Source organism: Idiotropiscis lumnitzeri, chromosome 15, assembly GCF_059441095.1.
Source record: "Idiotropiscis lumnitzeri isolate Australia: NSW breed Sydney's pygmy pipehorse chromosome 15, RoL_Ilum_1.0, whole genome shotgun sequence".
Taxonomy (NCBI): domain Eukaryota; kingdom Metazoa; phylum Chordata; class Actinopteri; order Syngnathiformes; family Syngnathidae; genus Idiotropiscis; species Idiotropiscis lumnitzeri.
Window position 1 is genome coordinate 9,400,673 of NC_142405.1, and position 18,656 is coordinate 9,419,328.

Genomic DNA, 18,656 nt, shown 5'->3' on the forward strand with positions numbered 1-18,656 from the left:
TTTTGTGAAATGCGCTATAAAAATAAAATTGTATTGTTTTGTATTATGTGGAAATTTCAGTCGTACTACATACGGGAATGTTTTGGCTTTTAGTTTGCGTCTAGCGTAATGGATCGGATTATATATATATATATATATATATATATACATACATATATATATATATATCAAAAGCAACCTCGGTTCAAAACCTATATGACACTAATCATTGTAAATACCCCAAAAAGTAGTTCAATCAAAACACTTGACACAAAAGGTTCTAAACAAGCATTTTTCAATACAAAGACACATGGTTACATAAATTGACAAGAAAAATATCCACAAAATCAATTTCAAGAACGAACGTGTGTATTTTCCAGCAAAGTCCTACTAAAATCTAACACTATTACCTCAAAAATAAAGGCAAAACTAAAAGCAAAGATATCTACAAGTTGGGAATAGTTGCATGCAGAGCAGTCATGCAACATAAAAAAAAAGTCTGCACCGCACATGTAAACCGTAACATGAGATTTCTTTGTCGGTTTATGGTTTATAAATACAAAGAAAAAAAAACCAACCTCAAAAGAACCTTGAGATTAATCAATCCTTTGAAACAGCCTACCAACATTCGCTACAACACAACCATCACTACACCACAGGCTGATCATGAGCAACACAGAGCTAATATGCGCATAAACAGCATGAAGGAAGGAGGACGTTGAGGAGCACAGGTGAGCCATCAATCACATTCTTCGGAGGTTAGAGGCAAAGACACAGTGGGAGATGGTGAGCTGACGTTTCACGCGAGCAACGCATTTTATCTATACTGGTAACTTCCGCTGGAATCGCCCTTGTAGCTTCCGGGATTGTGATACTGAGTGTGGCAGATGTTGAAACCATGGTTTTCTCCGGCACCCTGCGAGTTGTAATTGGACTGGTTGTTGAAACCTTCCCAAGGAAAAGCGCAACAGGTAAAGTCAAATGCAACAAATTAGTTTTCACCGTGCATCGCTTTTGTGATTGCTGTAACACAATCTCGTTAATATCAGGTTTATCAAGACTTCACTCACCATCATAATTATAATCCTGGCTTCCTGCAGCACCACCGGTCACCTGGCTCGGATAGGCGGTGCTGTAAGAGTATCCACTTGCACCTCCCTGGTGAAAATTCTTCTTTGCCTGACCATAGCCCTGGCTATAGTGGTTATAACTGCCCTGTCCGGGAGTGCTGCTGGCCTGGTAGCTCCCTGAAGATGCACTATTCATACCCTGAAAAGATGACTTCCCGCCCCTTGTAGGGGGTTTCTTTTTGGGAATTTTAGCAGCCACTGTCGTATTGTAGACTCCATCACCTTCATAGTATGAGCCATATGAGCTCTGCGACGATCCCAGTGCTGTACTGGCCGAAGTACCTCCGGCATTTGCGCCACCATTGTTGTAGAAATCTGAGAAATAACAGCATGCCAAGAGTTTGTAAACATGCAGCCGGCAACACGGAAATTAAATCACACTATGTAAGAATACAGTTATTAATGACAATCATATTTATTAAAAAAAAAAAAAAAACTAAAGTAAAACATGCATATTGTGGAGTTTTATATCTGGAAACATTCAGAATACTCTTTAAAGAGGAACATCAAGCATTCAGTGCAGCCATGACTGAATAGTCCTTGGAAGGCCACATTCAATTTGCAGTCCAAGCGTAATCCCTGTGGATTTCTTAAGTGAACGTGTAATAGAAATTGTTCCTCTGCATTATTGCGTCAGCAATATGGAAACAGAAGTGAAAGGCAGTCAGTGTCCAAAAGTAAATTTGTTGTTCCAACAGTGTTGAATTGTGAAGCCAGTCGTCCACTCTCACAAAAAAAAAAAAAAAAAAAAAGTTCAGGTATTTGATACATCCACTCATTTATGCAGAGGCAGCTCATCTTGCCCAGGCTGCAAGTGGACTGGCAAAATAGGGTAACCGTTGTTATAATTCCAGGGTTGCAGTCGTGGAGTTGACGGGAGTTCTGGATGTAGTTGGAACACAACTGAATTTTTGTCTTCTCTACTATAGTTTTTCTTTTTTTTTTAAGACTGAGGAGGATCTAGTTCTCAAATTCTTGGTAGCCATAGAAGTCTGAGACAAAGTCACCTAAAGAGTGAGACAAGGCAGAGAAGGGGGGAAATATCAAAATTAGTTTTACGTAATGGGAATTTGTTCTGCCTTAAAAGCAGCAGTCAATTGGATTCATTGGTCCAAATTGCGTGACAAGTGACTTATTGCAGTCGTTTTTTTTTTTTTAATTTTATTTCAAGATTTCCCTCCTCCTGTCACACTCTGGAAGGTCAGTCCCCAGGACGAGCTGCCAAAAATTAGAGGTTTGGGGGGGTGCTTAGGTTTAGGGAGTGCTACAAATATAAATATGAGATTAAGGCCTGTAGCTGGGTACTGTGAAATTAAAATAATAAATAAATCAATGAATTTAGAACAAAAAAATAATTTCACCATATTAGACTTCACTTCATTCCAATTTCTGCTGCTTGATTCGAATGCATGTGACTTGGTGGGTACTGAACATATTAATAGCAGCACACAAGAATGTGTTTGCATGTAGACTGACACTTATTTCTCTCATTGTAACAGTGACAATCCAATTTTTAAAAAAAATTCAAGAAATGAAGATAGGAATACTTACTGTATCCAGACATGGAGTTGTTGCCATAACCAAACGTTCCAAAGCCTGCTGAATAACAAATAATGAATGAGTCAATTTGGTCAATGAGGGGAAAATGGCTAATGCTGTCAGTAGAATCAATAAATGGTTCTCTGAGGCAATCATTCTCAACTGGCTGTTCAGTGTGAATCACGGCTATTTCAAAATAGAATGATTAACTAAGCATCCAAAGTCAGCCACTTCTATTTTAAAGCTTGCATTTTACTTCAAATGTATGTTGCAGTGTGAGAGCAGTTGAGAACCTCAGCTCTAAAGACAATGCATCTTAAGTAATAAAATTTCATTTTACCTCCGCCACAGCCCCCTCCATTATTGAAACCTCTTCCCCTTCCACGACCTCGTCCTCTCCCTCTGGCCCTGGGCATTGCGACGTCGCTAGGAGGTCCCATCATGCCAAATCCTTCATTGTTCTGAATGATAAATCAACAAGATTTCAATTTCCATTGATGGGTGAAGAGTGCAGCAAGAATCAAGATCAACATTCTTTCCCCACACCCCAAAGTGCTTACCATTGGAGGTCCCTTTTTCTTTTTAACCACTTCGGTCACAGAACCCGAAGGAAAGAGCTGTTCCAAAGCAGCAAGTGCTGCGTAAGCCTTGGCCACTTTCTTGTTGGATCCGGTCCCTTCAAACTTTTGTCCATCGATCTCGACCTCCATGACGAATCGCTTGTCATGGCTGCCACCAGTCTCTGAGATGAGCTCGTATTTCAGGCCACGGCGCTTCTCGTTCAGCTCCATCACAGGGTTCTTGCCGTGTTTGGTTAGGATTGGTCCCTGTTGGCGGGTGGTCTAAGACGAAAGGAGGGAGGGGAGGGGGAGGTTGAGAGCAGAACTTTACACATTAATTTGCTATATTCCAAACTGTACACAGCACGCTCAATGGAGGAAAGAACGGCATTGCATGAACAGGATATGACGAGATCGTATTCGATGTTGGTAGTATCGGAGCGTTTTTACCAGTCCGAATATGATTACATTCTTATCAGTACTGATGCAGATACCTGTGATGCACATCACTACATGCTCATGAGCTCTGTACCTCTGCAGCATCAGTGGAATCTGTGCAGACGGCTCCTGTGCTCACAGGAACAACTTCGGCTTTTATTATTGGCTTCACATCCTGCACTGTGACTGGTACTGTGGTTTCTTCAGCTTTTACAGGCTCTGGAGTTTTTACTTCCACTCCTGTGGGTAAACCCATGTCTTGCAGAGCCTGAAATTGAGCAAACAGAGGCATTGCACTTGAGTACATAAAAAGAAATCAGTGGGGTTTGAAGTGGCACTCTTCATTTGTCACATTTAATGAAGTCACAGATGGAATTTCCTTACAATTTTTTAAAACATTTTGGAAACAAGATCAGCAGCAATGTAATTCATTAAAGGCTTATGTCAACTCAACCGTCCGGTCCTGAGCTGACTCACCTTGACAGCTACGTGCAGCTTGGCAGTCCGTTTGGACGGACCGGAAGCCTCAAATGTCTTGCCGTCAACTTCTACAGCCATCGTGAAGACGGGAACATGAACCGGGCCGGTTTGGGATACCAGCTTGTACTGGAGACCCGGCTTGAGCTGGTTGAGCCGCATCAAAGCATTAATGGCCTGGGGTGGATCAGATTTATCCTCTGCAGCTGGCGGGCATAGCACGATGACAGATTTGTTTTGTAAAACATGTCAAGCTAGACTTTAAACTCACAATGGAAGTACACGATGTATAAAAGCAGACGACTGAGATGTAGTTTTATACAATTCTACCCATTATGATTAAATAAAGAGTCCTATCAAAGCATGAAGGAAAAAAATTCAGTCAGGTCCATTAATAGGGACAAGGACAAGTCTCGTCTTCTTGGCTATAAAAACCAACACAATTAAAATCACATCGGAATGAAACAGAATCTTCAATTTGAGAATATTTACATCCTAACCAGCTGAACGGATGAATAAACAAGTGTATGTGTAAGCCTCTCACTTTGTAATTCTGACAGCATTCCCCTGATTTGGACGTAAACACTCAAATGACCTCATTCGATGCTAGTCCTTTGAAAATAAAAAAAAAAACATAAAAAAGACAACTCCTGATGTGCCAGCTGCTTCTATCACCAGGAGGTTTTACCAAATACATACCAAAAAGGGAGACAATGAGCATTATGGGAAATGAAAAATTAAGCAAAAAAACAGTGACTTTCCTGATATTTTTTTTTTAATTTTGTAAGTACTTTAACATCTGAATTGTAGTTTCATTCCATAACACAGCCTAAAAAACAGTCGTAACGGTTTTTAGTTATTTACCGGTATACACGAGCCTGCAGCAATGCTAAATCACCAGAATGGCACTCAACAGAATGGCACGTCAACCACGACGCCCCAAATGTTTCTGGCTGTTCACATGGCGACCCAGATGCATGTCATACATAAAAGATGTCTCTTGTGCTTTATCACATTTATGAAACAAATACTACTGCCAAGTACCACAACATATATACTGTTAAATCAATTTGTCTGGCTAGCTAGCCAGTTTGGCCTCATTAACACTCGTTTCCAAACAACAAAAATATTTGGCGGCGGCCGAACTCTCTTGAATGTAAATACCCTCAAATTGAATCCGACAATCCGCAGTTAAGCACAATCTTGCTCGTTTCACGGTGGTTGTTCGAGCCAAAAAGGGTGACAATTATGTCACTCTCTCAATACATAAAGCACTTACATTTCTTTTGCAGTTTTTTCTTCTTCTTATTCGGACTCTTGTCTTCAATTCCTTCCTCCTCCTCAATGGGCCGTTTCATCGGTGGGGCATATGCGGTACTGGGTGGGATTTGCACTGATCACACAATGTTATGTGCGGGAGTAGGGGAGACATGTTATAACACCTTTATTTGACTATTACAACATGAACAAAATATTCCTCTTACTCGAGGGCACAGATTGTTTACCTATATAATCAATGGGAGGTCCAGGAGTTTTCCTGGGTATCTTGGAGGGAAGGGGATCCATTCCAAGCACTTTGTGAAGCTGTCCAAAGGCTGACAGCCTTAAGGCATGCTACAAACACAAATAAAGGTAACATCTTCCATGTTATGAGTATGCTCATACTGCAGGGAATTCGACTTACCTGCGCACTTGATGTGATATCTTCTCTCTGCTGGTAGTCCAAGTGACATACAGCATCTGTGGGCTCCTTCTCACATGGGTCAGCGATTCCAGCTCCATCTGTAGAAGAGAAACCGCATGGGAGCACCTTTGCCGCAATGCAAAATGGTACAATTCAGTGCCACAGACACAGACTTACCTGGCATCAAGATTCCCGAAGCCAGACATTCTAAAACTCGGCGAAGTGCTTCTCCTGCCATCATGGGCCTATTTCCTGTGCCAATGGCTTTCTCACAGATCAGCTCCAGGGGCTACACAGCAAAGGAGAGAATTACACGCGCGCATATTTTTAAACAATCATTTTAATGTTTTTTTTTAATAGTAGAGCAGACAAGTTTGAATTTAATTCCATTCAACTTCAATCATATAGCCCCAAATTACCAATAGAAAAATATTACAACAAATCTTACTCAAGCGTAAAACAAAACGTATTCTCACCCAGCCACATAGTGGGGTCCATACTGGGAGGCGCGTACACAAGTCCCTTAGAACTCGAATGACGATAACACAGGAGCGCAATCCGTTAGCTCTGGCCTGAAGACACAATAAAGGGGCGGGGAAGGGATCACGGGAACGACAAGCAAACTGAGTCAATCGTGAGCGATGACAGATGGTGTGAAATAAAAATCCATATGTTGAAATTAAGATTTTTTTAAAAAAAAAAAATCAAGCCACACAGACTTTGTGGAAATGTAAGAAAACAGTTTAACGACCCATAATTGGGTCTGAGTGAGTCATAAGTCAACTGAGAATGGGATTTGGAGCACTGAGATCCAAGCATAAAACATTGAAATCACGATCAAGCGTCAACAAATATGACCGCATCATAACTAATCCAAGCTTTCCATGAGACAGCCGAGTGAGCCACTTGAAGGAAATGGAAAGATTGTGTGTTGTCATTTGGGTAATGTTATCGTCAGTGGAAGTTATAAACGCACACACACGCACATACACCCCCGCGCGTACACCCACACACAAGAAAAGTAGTCAAGGTGCAATATTCCTGATGGATTTGTGGCACACAGCAACATAAACAGAGCAGGGAAAGATGAGGCGAAAATGGCTGCAGTAATGAAGCGTTGTTTAAAAAAAAATAAAAAAATACACAATACGATAACCTAAACTCAAACACTTTATCCAAATTTTCCATTGCATACAACACATCCTGTATGCAAACATTTCCATCCATCGAATCCATCCAACTGGCAAGTGAGACATCAAAACACAGATTAAAAAGAAGGGTTTTTGGCACACATGTGCATTTGTGCTCTTCAAGCAGCAATGAAAAGTGCAATTTGAAAGACAAATAGGTACTCAGTTAGCATGTTGGACATTTTTTGTAGATAAATATAGATTTGTCCTCACAGCACACTTTCTCCTCAAAAGGACTGCGTCCACTATGCCTCGCTTGTTAACACTGGGATTATTGAAATATTGCACCTGGATACCTGGTTAGTCCCAAATGCCTGTGTATATTTGCTTACATGAGTTGAGTGGCTTTTAAGATAAATGAATGGTGCCAATTAAACAGCTGCGAGATTAAAAACAGAAATGAAACAGCCCTGCAGCCGAACAAGTAACTAACTTGAATACGTTGGAATGGCAAAGGTTTCAACTTATCACTACAGGAAGTAAACTAAGAGCCATTAAAGATAAATACATATGCCAAATGAAACACGGATAAAACAAAAGAGCATATAAATCAAACTTGAAACTACTTCTGTTTTAGAAACAAATAAAGACAAGATCCAAACCTGAAACCACTTAGCGTGGCGAAGAGACGCCAAGGCAGTTATGCATTTCTGCCTGTCCAGAGCATCCGGGGGATCGTTGACTGATAGCGTTTCTATTGGCAGGTGGAATAAGAAGACAAGGTACAGTTTGACCAAGGGGAGTTCTGTCATCCGGCCGGGGGAACACAGGCAGCTTTCCCAAACCACAGGGGGAAGAGGTAAGGGGAGGGGGACTCCTCCATTGGAGAACCACCAAATGCTCTTAACCTCCGCTTTCATACGGTGTTGCACGTTACGGCAGGAAGCAAATCCACTTAAAACCAACTGCCACCAGTAATGTGAAGTAAGTTGGCAAATTATAAATTTTAACGTGTATGTGGAGGTTGTATCTCCAAGGTTGCATCAGTGTGGTGCTTTTTCGGAGATTGACGGGAGGTAGAGCCCCTCCCCTTTGCCTCAATACTGGGTACACTGCACTTTGCCCCTTCCGAGACAGAGAGCGGCCAGTTGGTCAAAGGTCCAGCGTCCCTAAAATTGACAAACTAGAAGGCTTGACAAAGAGAATCAGAATTGGAACCACAGGTACATGTTATCAGGTACACAAGAAGTGGGTATCAAAACAAGTCTGCACTGCAGCAAAACTGATGGCTTACAAAGATTCAAACTGGGGGGGTCACCATCAGCTCAGGGTTGCAGATGAGGCCATGGTTTTAACGCCTTCTAAAATCTTAATCCTCATTTCCATCAAACGGTGATGATTTATTCCGTACGGTATACACTTTCCTGTGTTTTCATTTCATGAGCCAGAAGCTGTCAACTGATAAGACAAGAAGGAACAACCAGACTTCTTTCTGCAATAAAATAAATTATTTGAATAGAGAGCAAACTAAAGCATTTACATAAAATAGCTATACTCGCAAAAAAAAAATGGAAGAAGTCAGCGAAATACTGTGTACTACATTTATTTTAGTGGTTATTCATCGGTGAGTTACACAGAGTTGCGTTGGTATGCTGTGATGTCACATTAATTACCTGAGCTCATTCCGATTATCCCCCTCTCAAACTCAAAGTTTGGCTAATGCCGACCACGCTAAAGTGAAAAATTACCGTCTGGTGGAAACATGGCATTATTTGACGTTTGAGGCTGTGAAGAGACTGACCAACGAGAATGCTTATCGCTGCAGTTAAACATTCTGTAAAGGACAGACAAAAGTCGACACCACAAAGGCCAATAAGGGGCTGCGTATGAAATCCATTGCTGCTTGTCCTTATCTGCAACCCTAAGCTCTTCCTGCGGAGAAACATTGCAGTCAAAAGCCCACCGCTGGATTAACCAACCAAGGAGTTTTGCGATACCTTGTGCTACTCATTTTTGCTGCAATGCAAACCGTTCATGAACGAAAAAACACATGCAAACAAAGTGGTCTCTCTTGTGTTCGTTTAAATTCTCAGTAAGCCTTCATTTCTTTTGTGACCTTGATCATAATGAGGGAAGACAAATTCTTGCTACCTGCCCTATACTGTATATTGGGCCATCAAAAATGTACAATTACATTACATGGAACTATGAGAGTGTCTACAGAGCTATAAGTATAGCACAGGTTCATTATGTGACAGTGGATTTTTGTCCCCTAGCTCCATTGAAGGCCCAATAAACAATATCCATATTGTCTGCATGGCCTCCCAAGAGGAGGTGTAGTTGTGCCATCAAAAGAAAAAAAAAACTGCAGCGTTTGTGGGCCTTACCACCAGCAGCAGCCCTCTCCATCTCCTCCCGAACTAACGGGGACGTCAAATGAATGGTGAGGGTGAGGGGGGGCTCCTTTGTGCTCCTGATGACGATACAGGCCTCCTCGATGTTTTGGCTCACATCATACTTGTCTTCGGTGACGACCTGCACGGGATATTGACGTTATTTCACTCTTTATGCATGTGGTTAACTTCATTTCTTCTTTCTGTTCATAAATATTCGGCGCGAGTGACTTATGCGTAACACAAGGGTCTGCATAGGTTGATGAGCAGATTATCACTAGAGCATTGGTGTGGGCAAACTACGGCCCATTAAACGTTTTAATCCGGCCCGTTGAACTCGCTTTGAGCAGACAAGCGGGGATTGTCCAACAAACAGGAGAGGAATAAAAAAACAAAACATTTTCTACTCAATCTGGTGACCGGTTGTTTTATTACTATGGCAGAATTTATTTATAACTTATGCAAGTCCGGGCACAGTAGCAAAGAGCTGCAGGATATGGATAAGATAAGATGTCCTTTATTAGTCCCACAATGGGGAAATTTGAGGTGTTACAGCAGCAAAGATATAGATCACACAGAGTCGGCGGCGTAATGTAGCCGTTAATGTATAACATTAGCAGCAGACATTCAGAAAAAGCATGCAAATATACACAGTATAAACGTATCTAAGTGTAAGGAAACACTCCTAATGTTTGTCCATTATACGGAGGGGGAAACGCTGTAATGATAAAAACTACTGAATGATTGAAAATACTGATCTTCTCCTCTGTGGTGGCAAATCAACTACCCCACTAGTAGCATTTTCACCAGGGAGACAAACGAGCCGCTAAATGTTCTGCTCTCACCTTAAGCTGTGTACTCAAGTTGTCAGCCACCTTCTTCAACAAAGTGCTGGTTGGCTTCTCCTTGCAGAGAAGCACCAGGTCAAGGTCCAGATCTCCCTTCAAGAGAAGGCCCTTGGCTACAAGGCCCACTCTCATCACACCACGAAGGGTACGCATGACTTGTTCTTTGTGCTCACTGCAACATGGGCAAGACAAGCGTGAGTAGACGCTTATCATTAATGTGATATGATTCAATTAAATCAATGGACACTCACCTCTCTTTATCAGCCTCTGCGCCATCTCCGTCACACTTCTCTTGTTTATCCAGCCAGTCTGAGACTGCCTTGAGGGCTCGTTCTGTGTGGGATACCATGTTTTGCACATTCTCCAGTTCCTCCTGAGAAGGGTAGATGGCGGAATGCTTGGCCATGACGTGGCGGTCATCATGCAAGAAAACACGCAAGGAGCGATGCCGTAATGGAGAAACCTGTAGGGGAACAGTAGAAAAGATGTGACTGTGAGACAACTACCGGAGAAAGTTGATATTCATTTAAGAATCAAGGTCAGGGGTTACCATCTTAGTTTCAGTGATAGCGACACTATCTTAGGAGCTGTGGGTAGGTTTTCTGCAGAGAGTAGGGAAAACAGAAAACTTTAACAGTATTCTTCAACAACATGTTATTGGACATTCACGCTGATAAAATGCATTGATGAAAGGTATGAAGCGTTTGTTTAACAGGAATGTTTGATGAGGCTGATATTACGCTAATATTTTGTCATGGGAGAAACCCGCCTCGCCTCCATGGAGAAAGGAGTCTCAACATGACAAGACGGAGATAAGGAGACAAAACGACACGAACACCCAAGGTTGAGTTTACTGGCCAGGAGAAATGAACGACGGCAATCTGGCTCCGACCGCAGCCGTTCCTCTTACTTGATCCCTTTATTGAGAATTACAATATCAATAACATAATCAATACAAGATAACTCAATATTAGCAAAAAAAACACTTGAGACTGTTTACTATTTGTTTGCTGCGCTAGTTTGTCTAACTACATCCTGTCCTTGGCTTCGCTCCCTTATCTGGTCAGGTCATCCAAACCCTGGTGAAGTCTATACCTACTTTGGTGTGTTAGTTGATGTATTGTGAAGTTTATTTAATGCGAGTAATATAGAACAACTATTGAGTGATTTGTTTAAAAATTACAATTGATAATAATGAGGAATGACAAAACCCAATATAAGTTTTTTATATATGATGCCAACATAATGCATGTTGGAAGATATGTGAGATGGAATGAATATATGGATGAGTACATTATTGCCTTCTCATATTTCTCTCAAAATAAGGGTGCATTAACCCCAATGATTGCTGCCATTTAAAACTGCAAATTGCGTGGCTGTATGCAAGTAGTATATGCATCAGCGGAATTAATTTCACCTCGATAGAATCACACACGCAATTTCTGCATTGGAAATATTGTAATTGACTACCTTACCTAGCACCTGCTACAGTGCACAATGGCTAAATCGTGTGTGATAAACACATCAAGTTCATTTACACGTTATTCGGCTTCGTATTACGGGGAGGAAAAAAAACCATTTGAAAGAGGGTGTGTAAAGCCCCCCACAACCTCATTTGTCGTTTAAAAGGTGATGCCACTTTAACGTTAACTAACGTTAGCTAGCACACCATCCGATGGATCCAGCTCGCTCATTGTGCGTCGATGTGACGACCATGTACAGTAGTACACCGACGTAAACGATCTGACGCAAATGAGACATACAGCAATTCACGTGATATAAAACAGCAAACACGCAGCAGGAAAATGGCACCCAAACGCACGAGTATTCATTGGACGTGCTAGCTTAGCTTTATCGATGAGGGGTTTTTATTTCGCGAGCAAATCTGTTATTATGAAGACGAGAAGACACGTCAGTGTATATCGCGATGTGCTTCAAATATTAGGCAACTATTGTTATCGTTTATTCGTCATTTTACTCACCTTCTTCGTTTCTTCTGCACGCAAATCAGTTCGAGCAGGAAGGGAGATTGTCGTCGAGTCGGTAACGCCTCCTATTTTTTGATTGGAGGCCGATGGTTTTCTCCAGCCAATAGAAAAAAACAAAAATGTTTCGTAGACACCGGCACTACGTCATCATTACGTTGCGAAAATGCGTAGCGAAAACCCGACAGAGTATTCGAATGACTCTGATCGTACGTAAACGGACTACGTAATAAACGAAGCATTTATTTTAAAAGAAATAAAAACAAATTTGGAATGTGTATAAAATGAATAAAACAATTATAAGTTTTGAAGCGGTATGTTAAGACAGACAACCAGAAATTAGGGTCCTTGAGGGAGAAAGAATTTAATTAAATAAAATCTAATTATTATAGTACGTTTCCTTGTTCTTGGAGGCTAGTGAAGATGGGCTGTGACGTTTCTATTCACTCGGTTTTGGACAATTTCTGAAAATGCACTTTTATCCAGATACTCACTAAAATGTAACGAGCTTCCCTTCCCAATTGCTATAGCCCCTGCTATCTGATTCCGTAATGTGTTTTACAATTAAAAATTTACTAGGAGCCACCCGTGCATTTGTTGCCTGGGGCTTTTATTAACAATTTAATTATAGATTAATTAAAGACCATTAATGCAATACAAAATTGCAATGTATGCAATTGCTACTGAGTCAAAGTCGGCTGAAACAAGTTTTGGTATGACCAAACAATCAGAAGATGGGGGAAATTCTCATGAAATTTAGGTCCAGCTGGCTGGTCTCATAGACAAAGATGGCCCTGTGAGATAACTTACCTTCATCCATCCATTATCCAAGCTGCTCTGGAGCCTAGTCCAGCTGCCTTCAGGGAGTAGGCAGGGTGCACCCCGATTTGGTTGCCAGTCAATCGCATGGCGCACAAAGACAGACAACCATTCACGCTCACAACCACACCTAGAGACAATTTAGTGTCCGATTCACCTAACATGCAAGTATTTGGAAAGTGGGAGGAAACCGGAGTACCCGGAGAAAACCCACACAGGAACTGGGAGAACATGCAAACCAGGAAGGCCGGAGCCAGAATCAAATCTTGCACCTTCGCCCTGTGAGACGGACATGCTAACCAGACGTCTATTGCACTACTAAATGCTGTAACATTTTTATTTCAGATTATTTTAAGATTTCAACAAGACAAACGATCACATTCATTCCAGTGTAGTACATCAAACAAATATATTTTTCCCCACACATTCACATATTCAAAATGAGGTAAAATCAAAGTGTTTTGCTTGTGTATTTAAGCTTTTGAAATTCACATTATTTTGCTTTGACTTTGTGGAGTAGTCTTCATTTCTGACAAAACTTGACAGTCAATTTCAACAGATAATCAATTAAATTTTGTTCTCATAGAGGACAAGCGCCAATGCAATCATGTAGATTTTGCATTCAAAATAAAAACGGACCAATTTGTTATAGATAAGGACCTCTCTCAATACAATTTGGGCTGAAACACCAACAACCTGACCAAAAGTCCTGACCAAGATGAACATGCCAAGGGTCAAAGTTAAATAGCAGATGGAATGATGACCGTCCGTTAAATCTTAACATTGTTTTTTTCTGAGTTCTGAAAGGAGCTGATGTCCCAGCGGTAAGAGCGAAGCATGCTTCCCCTCAAACTGGCTTGCCTTTTAGTAATCCTGTAAATCTTCTTGAGTATGGCACGCCGCAGCAAAATGTAGACCCATGGGTCCAGGATCTGGTTACACGTAGCCATCCTAACACCAGTAACCATCAAGGCCCTGTAAGTGTCCCTGTCGGGGCCGAGGGATCCACTGTATGACCGGGTGGCTGACATCAGTCCAAAGACCTGTTGACAATTAATGCCACACATTTAGTTAACATCGTTAACCTAGTAACATGATTGTCAAAGTCACATTATTGGAAAATGAGAGGAAAAAAAACACAACGACATCAACAAACAAGAAGAGTCAGATTGGCTCAATTCAACCACACTGACATAAACAAAAAACATTTTTTAATCAAGCACACGTGGTATATTTTGTGATATTGCGGCTGTTAAGTAAAAACGACTTCTGCAACTATGCTATTGGGCTAACAATATTAGACACCAATCACTCAATTGTTGCATTAATTTTTCATGGCAGGCAAAGAAAACAAACACGATTGACGCCTACAATTAAATGAGATCCCAATTAAGGTGTGACGCATATTTTTAAACCTTAACCAACATTTTGTATTTTTAATCTTTTTGACTGTATTGCCGGTGTAATTGTGGTTTGATCTTATTCCGTTAAAGCGGTTGAATAACAAATGGAGACATGTACGTTTAGAGAAAGTCAAAATAAGTTCGGTTGAAAAGATTGAATTAACTATATCCTGAAATTTCACCTGAATATCCCAAGCTTTTTGTGAGTAATGTATTTTCAGCATCGTATCCATTATTTGATAATTTTACAGTATAAAAGATTTACGATGGGAAGTCAATCAACCTGCAGGTGTCGTCATGGGCCGTTTTACAGCAGTGACACTGTATCAGACAGGTCGTAATGGAAATGAAGAAATCACTTGGATTTTCCACTCATCAGTCATGTCTGCAACTCACCAGCAGAGGGCTCCAGCAGATACATGAGGCGACCATGATGCCAACCAGCTGGACGACCATCTCAGTGTCGTGGGACCTGGCCGAGGTGCGCTGGGTGCTGGATTTCTTCCTTAGCTTTGCTCTCACTAGGGTGATCCCACTGATGGTGTTACACACAAAAGCCATGGCCAGCGAGCTCAATGCCAGTCCAGAGAACAGCGTCACAAAGGCCAAATCTGTCGCTCGAGTGCCCTCCATCACCCTGATGAAGCACCACGTGCCCGGGTACTGATAAGTGTACGCTCCCAAGCTAAAAAACGGCAACACTGCGACACATAATGCCAACAGCCAAATGAGAGCTAGTGCCATCTTCGTCCTTGCGTTTGTAACCAAACGAGCATGCAGCAAAGGTTTGGAGACACCCAAGCATCGCTCAGCGGCCATAGCGCAGCCGAGGAAGAGGGGGCACAGTCCGAAGAACACCATACAGCACCCCAAAAACAGACAGGGGGCATCTGGATCAGTTATGAGATCGCCTCGAAAGCTGGAGGGAGGGTCAGCCAAGGTTGCAATCCCTTCGGAGTATCTTCTTAGCACCAAGGCTCCGTTGATGACATGCCCAGCCAGATCAGTCGCCACCAGAGAGCTGGCAAAGAGTAGAAAGGTGGCCTTTGACCTGCGTCGAAAGCGGTTGTAGGCTTTGGCAAGGATGATGAGCGCCACAATGTTGAACACAATTCCAAGCGTCATGGTGATGCCGGCAGCTGCGGGATTAGTTTGTGGACGGGTGCCATTACGGAATACGGGCCCCACTTCTGGCTTCAGCACGGCTGCGCTGTTGTTACAGGGGGGCAGAGAGGCAAAAATGTCTGAGGAGTTTTGACGCTGCATTGCCAACATTTCTGCTGATCGTCAGGTTTGATGTCGTTCTCTTCGGCTGAGAAGGTCCTGAGAGGAAGAAGACAGGATTAGAATGCGGAAAGAATTCATAGAACAGCACTCAGCAGAGCAGAGCACTTCACTAAGGTTAAACAGTTTGTAAACTTTCTACTTCAGGCAAATGATGTCAGAGCTATGCAGGCCGGATTCTACTATTTGCATTTTGGAGGTGGGTGGGGCAATAAATCATTACAATTTTATTCAAAGTACACTTTTATTCACATTAGCACCACAATTAATAATAATAATAATGAGAGCACCACTGCCAACTACTGGAGTGGATGTGCAATTACACTTTAATGTAGTACGACAGAAAACAAGCATGTTCCCCAGGGTCACACGCCCCCCTTCAGCATTGCACCTGGGTGGGGGCCCACCCCACTATTTGAGAAGCGCTGCACTATACCGACAAGGCAGTCATCTGAACATGTTCGGACAGTTTTGTTGACAATTTTGATTTCTTTACCAATTCATTTGGAGTCGATGTAACACCCAGTTTCCAACAATGTCATGCATGTGAGCAGATCAAAACAAGCGTGAGGGCATCACGATATGCCAGTAAATGAAAATAATGTGAATTAAAATGCATTGTAACGGCCGAGTCATGGCCATCAAAAGACACACACACACACACACACACACACACACACACACACGTTCTCTTTTAAGGAACTTTTCAGGACTCAGTTATCATTTTTATTGAGGTAGGTTTATGAACAACAATATGAACTTTATTCAGTCCCCTTTTCCAAAAGTTGCAGCAATCTTTTTTTTTTTGCAAAAGATTTTTTATACTGCCTCTCTTATTCTGGTGAATGAGTAAAGGACATAGGGAGATTCAGTAATAACCAAAATAGCATTTATTCCTGTTTTCTAATTGTAACAATCATGGTTTTCTTTTTTTGGGGGGGGCATTAATTGTCTGACACTGGTAGTCTATGTTGTGATACATTAAATGTTTAATAGTTTATGGAAAATATTGAGAAATATTTTAAATGTATCCTACCTTGAAGTTGTGAAATCCATAAAATCCAAGATTGCTTTCAATTTGACAGTGTTTCATTGTTGTTATTTCAAGTGCAACCACTGCATTCAGATTTCAGTCTTTTCCAAATATCTTCAGAGGTAATTCCTCACATTTTAGCCCCTTGCCGATTCTTGTTGGAGCAAGCAGCCTCCCAGTGACATTGCGCAAGGATGTCCTCTTATTTGACTGAGGTTGGCTGCTTTTATACAGCATGTGGGAGCTGCAGAAAGCCAAACTCACCCCTGGGTGTCTCACTTGGAGGGAAAACAAGTGACGTCCTTGCAGGAGAGACAAACCCTTTGGAGCTCACGCAGTCTTGTACGCCACTGCATCACAGATACGTAATCATATGAATTCTTCTATCGATACAGCAGAATCCAGCATAGTCTGTGAGGTAGCAAAAATCAGGAAAACAGGCCTGAACAAAAAAAAATGGTGGGAATCTTAACTTAATATTTGGTTTCACAACCTTTGGAGTCACGCAAACAACGTTTCCAACTTTCAATGAGACGTCTGCACCTCTAAGCAGGTGCTTCGGCCCACTCTTAATGACCAAACTGCTCCAGTTGTCCCAGGTTTGAAGGGTGCTTTTTCCAGATGGCATGAATCTGCTACTCCCACAGATGTTCAACATCATTTAGATCAAGTTTCCCAGAAGGCCATTTGAGAATCGTTGAGTAATTTGTTCTAAGCCATTCTTGGGTGTTTTTTGCTGCATGTTGGAAGAACCAGGACCTGCAACTGAGACCAAGACTTCTGGGGGCAGTGCATTACACACACTAGCCTTGACATTTATTTGTACACTGCTCAGATTCAAGACAACCAATGATAGATGCAGCAAATCAGCCCCAGAACATAACAGAGTCATCCCCATGTTTCACAGTAGGGTGCATTCTGTCAGGTTGTCGAGGAGGTTGAGGAAGAGGAGACCCAAAAATGCAGGGAAGCGAGGTAGGGGTAACTTACAAATGGCATTTAATTAAAAAAAATACAAAACAAACGTGAGCAACAAAACGCAAGGACTTGACTAACAATAAAGCAAGACAGGTAGGAGGACAACTGACAAAGACATCCGAGAAGGACAACTAACAAGGGCAATGCACTGACATGAACGGAAAGTAAACAAGGAACTAAATACAAACAAATTGACGAGACAACGAGGAGCACCTGGACAAGACACAAAGGATTGCAAGGACCTGATTGGTTGACAGTGGGGCTTGAGTGGACGAATACAGGTGAACACAATGAACATGACGAGACACACTGAACAGAAAGATAAAATATAAAACTAAATACTAAACCAAAAACCACAAATATGGATCATGACAGCTCGTTAGTTGAAGTTTGGCATTTTTATGATTTATTTTCAATCTCTTTTTTGGTCCGCTTTGGGTCCAAAAACATTGGATGGTCCGATGTGACACTTAATTTCCATTGCAGTAAACACCACAAGGATGGTGTAGTGGGGTTTCACCTCGAGTAAAAATTTTCTCAACGGTTTGTATCTCGACTTAGACCTTTCTGCGTGGAGTTTTTATATTTTCCAATGGGCATATTGTATAAGGATTTCCTAACTTCAATTTCTCCTACTCATCTTTTGAAACTTGCTTAGGTTAATTGAAGACTTAAATGGTGTGATTGAAAGTGTGAATGATAGCTTGTCTATATTGTACGTTGCCATTCTAGAGTGTAGTCCCACCTAAAGTTATCTGGATCCATCACCCCTGTAATCCTTAACAAAACAAAACGCGGAGAGACTTCACATACTTGTTTTTACGATGATTATATTTGCCAAAGACAACTGCTGATGATTCCGAGAAAGAAAAGCACTCCCTTTGTTGTCTGTTCTAGCCGAATAACCACAAGAGCTTTGTGAACAGCTTCCACTTCCATCGTACTCGACCGTGGTCTGTGGTGACCATGATTTTGA

The 18,656-nt window shown here is 41.7% G+C and overlaps 2 protein-coding genes across 6 annotated transcripts; both read right to left on the reverse strand.

The window, feature by feature from the left end:
* Positions 1-257: 257 nt before the first annotated feature.
* On the reverse strand, positions 258-12,231 carry ilf3b (interleukin enhancer binding factor 3b). 4 transcript variants are annotated; one of them, XM_088317071.1, is made up of 18 exons: positions 12,161-12,231; positions 10,729-10,780; positions 10,430-10,641; positions 10,176-10,350; positions 9,325-9,472; positions 7,600-7,691; positions 6,284-6,379; positions 5,985-6,096; positions 5,808-5,905; positions 5,629-5,737; positions 5,403-5,516; positions 4,124-4,329; positions 3,741-3,914; positions 3,209-3,490; positions 2,989-3,109; positions 2,661-2,705; positions 1,050-1,424; positions 258-927 (listed from the first exon to the last, which is right to left on the reverse strand). In XM_088317071.1, exons 2-18 carry the CDS (start codon positions 10,729-10,731, stop codon positions 797-799), a joined length of 2,493 nt encoding a protein of 830 aa, XP_088173197.1. In that variant the 5' UTR covers positions 10,732-10,780; positions 12,161-12,231; the 3' UTR covers positions 258-796. The 4 variants fall into 4 exon arrangements, with proteins under 4 accessions (XP_088173197.1, XP_088173196.1, XP_088173199.1 ...); XM_088317070.1 differs by having other exon boundaries at positions 2,661-2,708; XM_088317073.1 differs by lacking the exons at positions 258-927; positions 1,050-1,424 and adding an exon at positions 2,039-2,116.
* Positions 12,232-13,292: 1,061 nt separating this feature from the next.
* LOC148322761 (prostaglandin E2 receptor EP1 subtype-like) lies at positions 13,293-17,805 on the reverse strand. Of its 2 annotated transcripts, none has more exons than XM_088317047.1 (3): positions 16,967-17,805; positions 14,782-15,708; positions 13,293-14,025 (listed from the first exon to the last, which is right to left on the reverse strand). In XM_088317047.1, exons 2-3 carry the CDS (start codon positions 15,658-15,660, stop codon positions 13,753-13,755), a joined length of 1,152 nt encoding a protein of 383 aa, XP_088173173.1. In that variant the 5' UTR covers positions 15,661-15,708; positions 16,967-17,805; the 3' UTR covers positions 13,293-13,752. The 2 variants fall into 2 exon arrangements, with proteins under 2 accessions (XP_088173173.1, XP_088173172.1); XM_088317046.1 differs by having other exon boundaries at positions 16,706-17,805.
* Between the last annotated feature and the right edge of the window lie 851 nt (positions 17,806-18,656).